The sequence below is a fragment of the Neomonachus schauinslandi genome, chromosome 11 (assembly GCF_002201575.2).
Source record: "Neomonachus schauinslandi chromosome 11, ASM220157v2, whole genome shotgun sequence".
Taxonomy (NCBI): domain Eukaryota; kingdom Metazoa; phylum Chordata; class Mammalia; order Carnivora; family Phocidae; genus Neomonachus; species Neomonachus schauinslandi.
Window position 1 is genome coordinate 5,206,774 of NC_058413.1, and position 12,517 is coordinate 5,219,290.

At 50.6% G+C, this 12,517-nt stretch overlaps 1 protein-coding gene across 1 annotated transcript; it reads right to left on the minus strand.

Annotated features, from left to right (window-relative positions):
• Nucleotides 1-552: 552 nt before the first annotated feature.
• LOC110576050 (glutathione S-transferase P) lies at nt 553-3,775 on the minus strand. The gene is given in 8 exon segments (XM_021685133.1): nt 553-815; nt 979-1,008; nt 1,010-1,087; nt 2,159-2,262; nt 2,635-2,722; nt 2,836-2,942; nt 3,230-3,265; nt 3,612-3,775. Coding segments are annotated over 8 exon segments (633 nt in total). The 5' UTR covers nt 3,613-3,775; the 3' UTR covers nt 553-626.
• Between the last annotated feature and the right edge of the window lie 8,742 nt (nt 3,776-12,517).

The following is a 12,517-nucleotide window of genomic DNA, read 5'->3' on the forward strand; positions in this document are numbered from 1 at the left end:
CTGCATTGTTTCTCTTTGCCCGACTAACGTGGATGGTGAGAGAAGGCGGTAGGAGAGCCACCCGGACCGCCCTGTGCCCAAAATGCAGGAGAAAGCCAGGAGGGCCCCGCCTGAGCAGAAGTGACTGACCCTCTCGCCAACCCAGCCTGGGCTGCCTGGAGCTCCTGAGCTCCTGCTCACACCCCTCCTCCCCCCAGGCCCCTCGGCCCCTCAGCTCCTGGGCTCTCGGTCCCGCGCAGAGGCCCCGTGGCAGGTGGCCTGCTGAAACTAGAAAGCATGTTTATATACGGGAGCCTTTCCTCCCTCTAGACTGTGGGCACCTCCAGGGCAGAAATCATACTTTTCTTACTGTCTTTTTATTTTTTCTGTCTCTTTATTCCTACTCCTGGAGTTCACTAAACACAGCCTGGGTTGAGGGCTCTAAGGACAAATTCCAATGTGTTTTAGGATTCCAGCATCCTGGTTGGCTGCCCCGTCCCTCCCCCGAACCTGACTGCTGAGGGTCTGAGAGCCCCTACCCAAGAAATTTGATGCTCACAGCACTGCTTCTTGCTTAGAAATTTTATTGGTCCTGGGGAAAGGAAGGAAGGCAGCCCCCGCTTCCCACGGGGGGCTTCCACAAGCTCTCACTGTTTCCCGTTGCCGTTGATGGGGCGGTTCACGTGCTCAGGGGAGGCCAGGAAGGCCTTGAGCTTGGGCCGGGCGCTGAGGCGCGTCACATAGGCTGAGAGCAGGGGCAAGGAGTCCAGGCAGCTGGGGTCCAGGACCTGGTGAATCAGCAGCAGGTCCAGCAGGTTGTAGTCGGCGAAGGAGATCTGCAGGACAGGGGGCCGGGGACTCAGGGACAGGGAGCCGGAGGTGTTCCCTAAGTCTTGCCTAGTTTTGCTGAGTAATGGGCTTATGAGTCCCCTCTGTACCTGTTTTCCACCTTTAAGAAGAGGATGGTGCAGAAGGGGCAGGACAGGGCCAGATGCTCACCTGGTTGCCCACGATGAAGGCCTGGCCCCCCCTCGTTCTGGGACAACAGCGTCTCAAAAGGCTTCAGGTACCCTCGCAGTGCCTTCAAGTACTCCTCCTTCCCTGCCTCCTGCCAGAAAGACACCGCTGTGTTACCCTCCTGACCCTCGCACTGCTGCTTGCCCCAGCCCCTACCTCAGCCCGGAGATGCCCCTTCTCTCTGCCCCATTTCAGTGAATTGCCACCCACCCGGGCTGGGGCCCCCCCATGCTCCTCTGCTCATCCCCCCCACCCCCCGGCTACTGCCACATCCTATCCAGGTCAGCCGCTGAGTCTTCTCTACCCCACTCCCACCTTTCCACCTCTTCCATGATCTCCCTGGACTACTCCAAAGGCCTCGGAAGATCCTCCTAGGGGCGCCTGCGTGGCTCAGCTGGTTAAGCGACTGCCTTCAGCTCAGGTCATGATCCCGGAGTCCCGGGATCGAGCCCCGCATCGGGCTCCCTGCTTGGCGGGGAATGTGCTTCTCCCTCTGACCCTACCCCCTCTTGTGCTCTCTCTCTCTCAAATAAATAAAATCTTTTAAAAATATATATATATCCTCCTAGACCCACATTCGGACACGGCCCTGCTTAGACTCCTCAGTGGCCCCCCACTGCCAGCAGGGGAGTATCCAGCCAGATGGTTCAAGGTTCTCAGGACCTGGGCCCGCTCCCCTCCAGCTCCAACTCCTGACTCTCTCCCTCTCCCTCTCGACAGGCACACACATGCCTTGCCTCTGCTAAATTGGTCCCAGGTCCCCAAATGTACTCAGTGTCTTCATGCTTTGTGCCCCCCGAGGTGCCAGCACCCCTTGCTGGAGGCTGGCTACAGATCCTTCTCCTCCCCCTCCACCTGCTCTAGGAAGCCCTGCCCTCCACAGCCCAGGCAATCTGGTACACGTCTGGCTCGAGGTTTCCTGCCCTTGCAGGTCATGCCATTGACCGCTACTTGACTGGGTCCATCAGCTGGCAGTTAGGGTGAGAGCTAGGTCTCATCCGTAGCAGCTCCTGGTCCTCAGCACAGAGCCCGACCTAGCCCGGGACACCCTGACTTGGAGGGAGGGGTGGGCCAGAGCCGCCTGAGGGCTGAGGAGCAGGGCGAGAATACAGGAAGCCTTCCTTCGTTCTCCCCCGTGCCCACCCCCGGTGCCCGGACTCACGTAGTTAGTGTAGATGAGCATGACGTATTTGCAGCGAAGGTCCTCCACACCATCGTTCACCACATCCAGCAGGGCTGCCTCCCGATGGTCCTTCCCGTACAGCCCTGGGCAGCAGGAGAGCAAAATGCAGGACTGACACCTGACACGCTACTGACAGGCATGCGGCTGCCTGTGGGCACAGCCAGGGAGGCGGAAGGAGAACGGGGACAGAAGGGCCAGTCCTGATGCACAGTAAGTGCTCGGAACTCAGCGAGAGGCAGCGTGGCAGAGTGCAAGAGCTGCGGGCAGACCTGGGCTTGGCCGTGGGCAGTTTATACAACCTCCTCGTGCCTCCTCCTGCCTCCCTTCCACGGTGTCACCAGACAGCTTGACTTAAGCGCAAGAGGGTCAGAGGGCAGGCACCAAGCAGATAAGCGGGAATGCTGGCTGATGCCTGCCCACCCCCGCCCTGGACCACCCGCAGCCTCAAGACTCACCGAGGGAGCGGCCCAGGTGTCGCAGGATGGCATTGGACTGGTACAGGGTGAGGTCTCCGTCCTGGAACTTGGGGAGCTGCCCATACAGCTGGGGGGGGCGTGGCATGGGTCAGTAAGAGACGCTGAGCTCAGCTGCCCCCCACCCTGGTTTTGCCCCACGAAGGCCCAGCACCTGTCCCCTGCCAGGGCGCAGTCACTCACACAGGAGGCCTTGAGCGGGCCCTGCAGCCAGCTCTCCTTGGTCACCACCTCCTCCTTCCAGCTCTGGCCCTGGTCAGCCAGCAGCATGCGCATGGCCTCGCAGCGCCCTGGGGGAGGGGAGAACGGGGTGGTGGGATGTGTGCAGAGACCCCAGCCTCACAGCACGCTGGGGAGGGGCCACGGGGGCAAGGACTGCTCCGATGACCTCGCTGGACCCTGGGGAGGGGACAGGCCTCAGGGAGCAGGTTGGATACTCCAGCCTTGGGAGCTCAGGGGCAAGGGAAGGAGGCCCGGGCTAGTACCCACATAATGGAGGGATGGGGTGGGGGTCTTGGGGTCTTGGGCTGCAGGCCCAACCTCTGCCTCCCCCAGCTCCCAGTTCCAGGGCCCCTACCTCGCACAGGAAAGTAGACAATGGTGTAGGGCGGCACTGCAGCAGACGGAGACAAGTTTGTTAGAGGCCAGGATATCACGGAAGGGAGACAGCACCAATCTATTCTCCCTGGGGTCCCATTTCCTGCTCTGCTCACTCCGGGACCCTAGGAGCAGGCCCGTGCGCTGGAAGGGCCCGCACCCCACCCCCCACCCAGGGCCCCAACCGCGCGCTGCTGGCCTCGTGGGTCCCCTGGATCCCCATCTCGTCGCAGGGATGGGGGAACCGGGGAAGTGCAGGGCCTTCCACGAACTCTGGCCCGAAGCAGGCGGTCCGGCCTCCAGCCGGGAGCGCCCCGAGGCTCCTGGGAGCACCCCCGGGAGCCCGGGCGGCGGGGACTCACTGGTTGCAACGCGGGTGGAGGCGGCGGCGGCGGCGGAGGTTGGCGGCGGCGGCGGCAGCGGAGGTCGGCGGCACAGCTCAGGCCCGTCGTTCCGCCCTCGGCGGTCCCGCTCCGCCCAGCTCCGCCCCAGTGCTGATTCACTGCGCTCCGGAAACCGCGCTCCCCCCTCCCCTCCCGAGCCTCAGCCCCGCCGGCGGCCCTCCCAGCCCCCGGCACCCCTGCAGCAGGCGGGAGGTGCGAACTTCGGCCGCGCCCTGGTCGGCTCACTGGCAAGGGCCAGGGTACCAGTTGCCCGGTTTTCCGGACACTTTAGTGTTTGCCCAATCCTGCTTCTTTCCCTGCTTGGCTGTCGGGCCTCGGAGGCACAAACCCTTTGTCCACCTTCAAAATAAAACAGGCAGTGATTTTACCAGCAAAGTGGGTTTATTCAGGAGTAGCAAAGCGGTATCATTTGAGATCAGCAAGCTGTGGTAAAGCCACAGACAAGGCCAGGGGATTAGAGAGGAACACTAATTTAGAGAGAGGGGGGGGGAGTCAGAAGGGGCTGCTCTGAAAGAAGGTCTATTGGAAGGAAGGAGGGGGCGATGGTCTGTCCTTGGCTGAGTGTGGCAGTTCCTCATTGGCTGGGCTATTGGCAAGGGAGGAGAAAATCTCTACTTTCCTCCTGCTGGGGTAGTAAAATGGGAGTCTGTCTTCCCATTGCCGTCTGCAACTGAGGAGGACTGGTCCTAGGTGAGAGCCCCCCCTCCCGTGCCCACCGCATTTTAAATGAGGTCTTCTTTTTTTTTTTTTAAAGATTTTATTTATTTATTTGAGAGAGAATGAGATAGAGAGCATGAGAGGGGGGAGGGTCAGAGGGAGAAGCAGACTCCCCGCTGAGCAGGGAGCCCGACGTGGGACTCGATCCCGGGACTCCAGGATCATGACCTGAGCCGAAGGCGGTCGCTTAACCAACTGAGCCACCCAGGCGCCCTTAAATGAGGTCTTCTTTATTGAATTTCACATTTACCCCTTTTGATCAAGATCTTCACCCCCACCCCCACCCCAGGCATCCCTGGTCAAGAGTCAGGTTTTCCAAATCCAGCGACTTTTGTCCCTCGGTGACAGGAAGGGCCTTTCCTGGGTGTCTTGTCCCACACCAGAGGGAAAGTACACAGATCCGAAACCACTGAGGCCACATGCAGGTAACAAGGAGGGGTAGGAGGGAGGACTCAGGCATTTCCCATCTAATGTCTGTATCTTTTCAAGGTCATGCACGTTGGAAATCATTTCAAAGCATTGAATAACACCACCTTATTGGGTACATCGTTTCTATGATGATTGGACAGGCGAAAGCTACAAAACTTAAAAGTAATTATACAAAGTATAATTAAACTACACGATGCATAATTAAACTATACAAAGTATAATTAAAGGCAACATGACAACTCTAAATTGTAAGATGGGTCTGAGCCATGACCCTAGGCCTGAAGGTAGCCCAAGAATACATGAAAGGATGATGGAGATTCAGGTGAAATTTACTGTAGCCAATGTACTTGTTCCCTAATTTCGTACAACTGGGTTTCTACTTGCCCTGAAGAGTTTATCCACGAGCGAGCGGCAAGAGGTGGTGTTTGCAATCACACAGATGCTTCCTTGTTCAGCAAGTAAATAAGGGCTATGGGGTTGTCTCAAATCACCTTAGGCAACAAGTTGTCTGGCTGCCACTCTTTTGGCTGTGGGATTGGCCTGCCCTCTTGATGTTCAGGAGAGATTTCTTTTTTTCTTTCTTTCCTTCTTTCTTTTTCTTTTCTTTCTTTCTTTTTTTTTTTAGGGAGAGATTTCCTTTCTTTTCTTTTAAAGATTTTATTTATTTATTTGACAGAGACACATTGAGAGAGGGAACACAAGCAGGGGGAGTGGGAGAGGGAGAAGCAGGCTTCCCGCGGAGCAGGGAGCCCGATGCGGGGCTCGATCCCAGGACCCTGAGATCATGACCTGAGCCGAAGGCAGACGCTTAATGACTGAGCCATGCAGGCGTCCTATTAGGGAGAGAATAAGTGCCAGTGAAAACATGATTAGAAACCCAGAATCACATCCATCTCCTGGGAGCTCCTGTTTAAGGCAGCTGTGGAAAACCAATGGGGTAGACCAATGAGAGGCTTCTGATTTGTCGTGGAAAGAAACTAGACCGGTCAACACAGCAAGAGCACAGGGCCCTTCTATCCTCCAGCTGTCAAGACAATGAGTTGCCCCAGCATAGACATCACTGTCAAAACCTCCACATTTAGAGGAGTAGCCAGGGGACGTGCAGAGGGCTCCCTCGTAAGTAGTAGCACTGTGGACCCATCGGCCCGTATAGAAGGGTTAGCACCATTCAGCCAAGACTTAGATACTCTATTTAATTACATAGTGAAAGACTACCTAGATTTATGGGTATGTCAGTAAACTTACAAATGGCCCTATTTATATTGGTCACCCTGCAGTGTCCTATGTATACGTGTGTGCGTGTGTATATATGTGTGTGTGTGTATTATATATATTATATAATATATATTTGAGACATCTTTTTTTCCCAACCCAGGGCTGGGTTAAATAGAAGCAAGGACTAGGGTTAGGTGGGTTCGGTGCGCTAACCTTACAAAGGCACCCGAGGAACAATCTAGGTGTACAGTGGCATTTGGGATTCCAGCAAAATTACTCGAAGAGTGAACTAAGGGATCACTGTTGTCATACACGGATTGAGGTTTCTGGGGACAAATCTGACGATTTTGCCTTTTTTGCAATGACTGGGAAATGCGGATGAGAGCCTTATCTGTCCGAGGAAGAGAGGGAGAAAATAGAGTAAGAAACAACAGTGAGTCAAGTACACACAGGCCCGGCCCACTCACCTTGGGGAAGCTGTCTACCAGGTGTCATCTGCTTCAAATACTGGAAAGCTTTATTTCAGGTCACCCATCCGTGTGCAGGTGCAAATGGGCTTTGGTGCTTTCTTTAGATGTGACCTGTGAATCCTGGAGTGGATTCCCTGAAGTTCGGTGACACCCGGGCTAGCTAAGGGTACCTGGTAGGGTCCCCCACAGTGAGCTTGAAGAGAATCATAGAGGTGTCTTTTCCAGTAGAGGAAAATAATCTCTGTGTTGCAAGGTGTGAGGCTTAACGTCTTCATCTCCCGGGAACATGCTGGAAAGAGATTGCTCAACCAAAGCGTGGTTGTTTTCAATAGAAGCCATTGGGCCTTTATAGTATTGGGAAGTAGATCTCCTTTTACTAGCTGTGGATCGAAGGAGGCAGGGGCCAAGTGCATTGGACATCCTGTGACTATCTCAAAGGGTGAAAGTCTGTGAGTTCCAAAAGGGACAGATCTGAGATTTAGAAGGACGAAGGGCAATGCTTTGGGCTAAGATATTGGAAGGGTCTTTACAAATTTTGCCAGTTGTGTCTTAATGATGCCCTAGTGTGTTGACTGGCCCGAGGACTAAAGATGGCAAGCACGGTGAAAGCTATTGGGCTGGCGAAAGCACAAACCTGTCAGGATACCTGGCCAGTGAAGTAAGTGCTTCCGACCACTATGAAGCATCGGAGGAGCCCCCCGGGTAGGAATAACCTTTTTAAAATAGGATTTTAGCCACAAAAGAGGCCATGGCCTGTCTACAAGGGAAGCTTCATTCCAGTGAGAAAACAGGCCACCCGTGACTAAAGCATATTTATATCCATGGGATGGGGCAAGCCGAATAAAAATCCATTCGCCAGACTGTAAATGGTCCATTTGGCAATTTTAAATGTCCAGGGGTGGTATGGATAGACTTCCCAGCACTGTATTTTGGACAGGTGGGACAAGCAAGGTGGGCATTTTAATATTTCCCTGCCAGTATCGGCTCCTACAGGCTATCATTTTATCAATAGACCAACAATTTAATGCAGTACAATGGTTAGCAATGGGAATTTTAGAGTGTCTGGCAGGACTGGATTGTATTTGGCTCAAGGCAAAGTCATCTCTTTTTATCAAACCAACAATTATTACATTTCCTATATTGTTTTCCCCTCTCTGGGGCCGGTTGTTGGGCATCTCTTGTCAATTTTTTCTAGATTGTCATCTGGAAGAGCATCCCTTTGGACCATGACAAAGGTTGAGCTCTTGGTTTCCTTGAGCATTTTTTTAAAAGATCTTATTTATTTATTTATTTGAGAGAGAGACAGAGAGAGAAAGCAAGAGCAGGCGGAGGGGCAAAGGGAGAGGGAGAAGCAGACTCCTCACTGAGCAGGGAGCCTGACGAGGGGCTTGATCCCAGGACCCTGAGATTCTGACCTGAGCCGAAGGGCGGACGCTTAACCGACTGAGCCACCCAGGCGCCCCTTCCTTGAGCACTTTTGATAGAAACATCAGCAAGGTGGTTTCCTTTGGCCTCCAGGGTGTTGGGTCTAGCTGCCCAGGAACCTTACTAACAGCCAGAGCAGCTGCAAGCATGCAATATCTAATACATTTTGGACACAGGAGCTATTTAACATTTTATCCCCACTGGAGGTAAGGATGCCTCATTGTTTCCGTAATATTCCAAAGTCAACCCTAAAACATACCAGCTGTTGGTGTAAATGCTTGTGGTTTGCAAGCCCGAGGAAGGGCATGTAACCCAGCCTGTGGGGCCGAAGGGGCCAAAGACCAAGGTGCTGCCCCCTGACTTCAGAAAGAGTTGCAATTAGCATAGTGTTTACTGTTTTCATCCTTTAAATAAGAGCCATCCGTAAACCACAAACAACTCTACTAAACCACAAACAACTCTACCCTGGTTCAAGGAGTTTCTTGTCAATTGTCATGGAGAGTCAAAAGGGTGATCCGTCAGCATCAAGCAGGGGTGAGGGGGTCTCATCAGTGAAAAGGGGGAGAGTAGCAGAGTTGAGGTTATTGCAGTGAGAAAGAGCTTTATGAGGAGCAGTTAGCAGGACGGTTTCATAGCAGGTGAGGTGACTGGCCAGAAGGTGTTGAGCATGAGGAGAATTGGAGGGCTTCTGCTGCAGGGGGCACGGGACAGTTAGAGGGGACCCCATGACTATTTCGGCAGTGACCTTAACTAAAAGGGCATCAGCAGGAATAGCTCGGAGGCAAGGGCGTATTCTCGAGCCATGGGTCCAGCTATTGGCTACCATACCCTATGAACCAATGGGTCCACGGTGGTCCCATGTTTTGGGGGGGAGCATTCCCTTCTTTATTGCATACAAAAAGGAAAACAGGAAGGTGATAATCAGGATGGCCAAGGGCAGGGGGCTTTATTAAATTTTTCTTTAGGGGCTCTTGGCTGGCTCAGTCAGAAGAGCATGTGACTCTTGATCTTGGGATTGTGAGTTCGAACCCACACTGGGTGTAGAGATTACTAAAAAATAAAAAATAAACTTAAAAAAAAAAAAACACCTTCTCTTTAAAGTCTCAAAAGTGGTGTCATCCTGATCTTTCCAAATAATAGAACCAGGTTTTTTTGTTTTGTAGGGGGCTGGGCAGTAAAAAGTTTGGAATACAATTTCAACAATAGCCAGCTAGCCTGAGCAAACCTTGCAGTTGGTGCTTAGTCTTGGATTTGGGGGAGTTCAGGATGCCATGAAGCCTAACTGGATCTAAATGCAGCCCCTGCTCCAAGATCGGGTGCCATAAAAATTGAACCTGGGTTTGAGCAAACTGCGATTTTTCTTTGGAGAATTTACGTCCCTTTTGGCTTGAAGTCTTAACAGGTGGATGCTGTCTTCCTTTGAAGAGGTTTGAGAAGGAGAGCAGAGAAGCAAGTCATGTACATATTGTAAAAAGTGGAGTGTACAGAAAACTTCTTATCATCCAAATCAGCCTTTTAAGTTCTGTGAAAAGTAAGGACGTTCTGTGAAACCCTGGGGCGCTACTGTCCAGGTGTATTGTCTTCCTTCTCAAGTGAAGGCAAAGAGATTGGCTGGCCTTATCCACAGGGATGCTAAAGAAGGTGCCACAGAAATTGATCATAGTGAAAAATGTTCTTTCAGTGGGGATGAAAGCCACTAAAGTATGGGAATTAGGAACAACAGGGTGGTGAGAGATAACATTACCGGTTATGGCTCAGACCTCCATCCTTGGACAAACCTCCATTCTTGGCCACTGGGCTTTTTTTCTCAGATAAAACAGGAGTATTACAGGGACTAGTACAGGGGATAGTGAGGCCCTGAGCTTTATTTTATTATGGGCCTGATGTCTTGAAGGGACTTTTTTTACGTATAGGATAGATTCATTCTGGGGAGAGGTTTTGAGGGATCTGTTTCAATCTTAATTGTGCACTGTGAATTCTGCCAATATCAGTTGAAGGCTTGGCCCTTAAGGAGGACGGTGACTGACCAGGGTCCTTGGAGTTAGCCCCAGTGCCGTCAGAGTTGGAGCAAATAAAAGATGTTGAGGGGTCATTTGATTCACCTGTTTGGCTACTTTGATTGCTACTGTCAAATTCTAGAATTGTTTCCCTTTTTGGGAGAAGAATAGTCCAGCCTAATATTTTTCTAAGAGATCTTGGCCCAGTAAGTGAATCGGGGTGGAGGAACTAAGGAGAGAGGGGTGGGTATCTCTTAGAGGATCTAAACAGAAGGGAATAGGCAGAGACAGAAACCTGTTGAGGTTTATCAGAGACCCCACTATTTGAGTCATTTTCATACTCCAAGCCAGTGGCTGCTTTATAGCAGGGGGATTGAGCACCAAGAGCATAGCTCGAGGGTCCATAAGAACAGAGAGAGACATTCCCAATCTGAAGAGTTATTTCTCTGAGCTGATTAAGAGGGAGGGTGGGGAAGAGCCCCTGTAATTGCTCAGAGCCCATCATTGGGGATTGGGACCCTGGGAAGGCTGGCTATAGGGTTGAGGGGCTTGGAGTACGTAAGCTTGTAGGAGTCCTTTCTCCGAGTGCCCTGACTCTCTGCAGTAGTACCAGACATCAGGAGGATTTTGGTTTTGTGTAGAGGCCTCTCCATTTGTTGAAGCTGAAAAGTAAGGATTTTTGTGGTCTTTGTTTTGGTCAAATCATCCATAGTGCAGTCAAGCTGATCTGCTAAATTAACTAGATCTGGAGTGGACATGGTTTCCCTTTCCATCCTGGTCCTTTTAAAGAGAAGAGAATGATCCTAATTCAGCACGTTAATAAACAGAATTAGAAGCTACCCTTTTGGCGCCTGTGTGGCTCAGTCGTTAAGGGTCTGCCTTCGGCTCAGGTCGTGATCTCAGGGTCCTGGGATCGAGCCCCGCATGGGGCTCTCTGCTCAGCAGGAAGCCTGCTTCTCCCTCTCCCACTCCCCCTGCTTGTGTTCCCTCTCTCGCTGTGTCTCTCTGTCAAATAAATAAAATCTTAAAAAAAAAAAAAAAAAAGAAGCTACCCAAGTGGACTTGACAGCCAGAGGAAGACCAAAATTTTCCTTAAAAACAATCTGCAGTCAGTTGCAATACTTATGAATAGATTCATCAGGCTTTTGTGTGCAAGTCTGAATTTTGTTCCAATCAACAGGCTTAGGTAAAGCTATTGTCATTGCTTGGTGGAAATTTCCAGCGAATGTTCTAGCATCTTGCCAAAAGTTAGGCGTCTGTTTCTCTAAATCCCTTTTGGGATTTCCCACTGGGCAAGTTTCATCCACTGTTGGCCCTGGCCCTCACCAAGCAGGTGGACTAATTGATACAAATCTGAGAAGCTAGGTGGGTAAGTTTGCATAACCATGTTAAATTCTTCAGCAAACCTATGGGGGTCCTTAGTTACTTTGGGGAAATCTTTTTTTTTTTTTTTTTAGTAAACCCTACGCCCAATAGGGCTTGAACTCATGACCCCAAGATTATGTCCTACTGACTGAGCCACCCAGGTGCCCCAGAGGAAATAGTTTTTAAATTGTATTTATTTATTTATTTATTCAAGTATAATTAACATACATTGTTATATTAGTTTCATGTGTACAATATAATGATTCAACAATTCTATGCATTACTCAGGGCTCATCAAGAGATATGTACTCTTAATCCCCTTCACCTATTTCACCCATCCTGCCACCCACCTCCCTCTGGCAACCACCAGTTTGTTCTCTATATTTAAGAGTCTGTTTTTTTGTCTCTTTTTTCTTTCTTTCTTTCTTTTTTTTTTAAGATTTTATTTATTTATTTGACAGAGAGACACAGTGAGAGAGGGAGAGCACAAGCAGGGGGAGCGGCAGGCAGATGGAGAGGGAGAAGCAGGCTCCCCACTGAGCAAGGAGCCCAACTCAGGACTAGATCCCAGGACCCCGGGATCATGATCTGAGCTGAAGGCAGATGCTTAACCGACTGAGCCACCCAGGTGCCCTGATTTCATTCTTTTTTATGGCCAAGTAATATTCCATTGTATGTGTATACCACATTTTCTTTATCCATTCATCTATGGATGGACATTTGGGCTGCTTCCATATCTTGGCTACTGTAAATAATGCTGCAGTAAACACAGGGGTGCATATATCTTTTCAAAGTAGTGTTTCTATTTTCTTTGGGTAAATACACAGTAGTAGAATTACTGGATCATATGGTAATTCTATTTTTAATTTTTTGAGAAACCTTCATACTGTTTTCCACAGTAGCTCACCAACTTGCATTCCCACCAATAGTATACTGAGGGTTTCTTTTTCTCCACATCCTCACATTTGTTTTTTCACGTGTTTTTGAGTTTAGCCATTCTGATCAGTTCTGATGTAATATATCATCGTGTTTTGATTTGCATTTCCCTGATGATGAGTGAGGTTGAGCATCTTCTTTTCATGTGTCTGTTGCCCATCTGTATGTCTTCTTTGGAAAAATGTCAACTCATGGCTTCTGCCCATTTTTAATTGGACTGTTTGTCTTTTTTTTGGCATTGCGTTTTGTAAGTTCTTTTTTTAAAGATTTTTTTTTTTTAATTTTGACAGAAGGAGCAAGAGAGCACAAG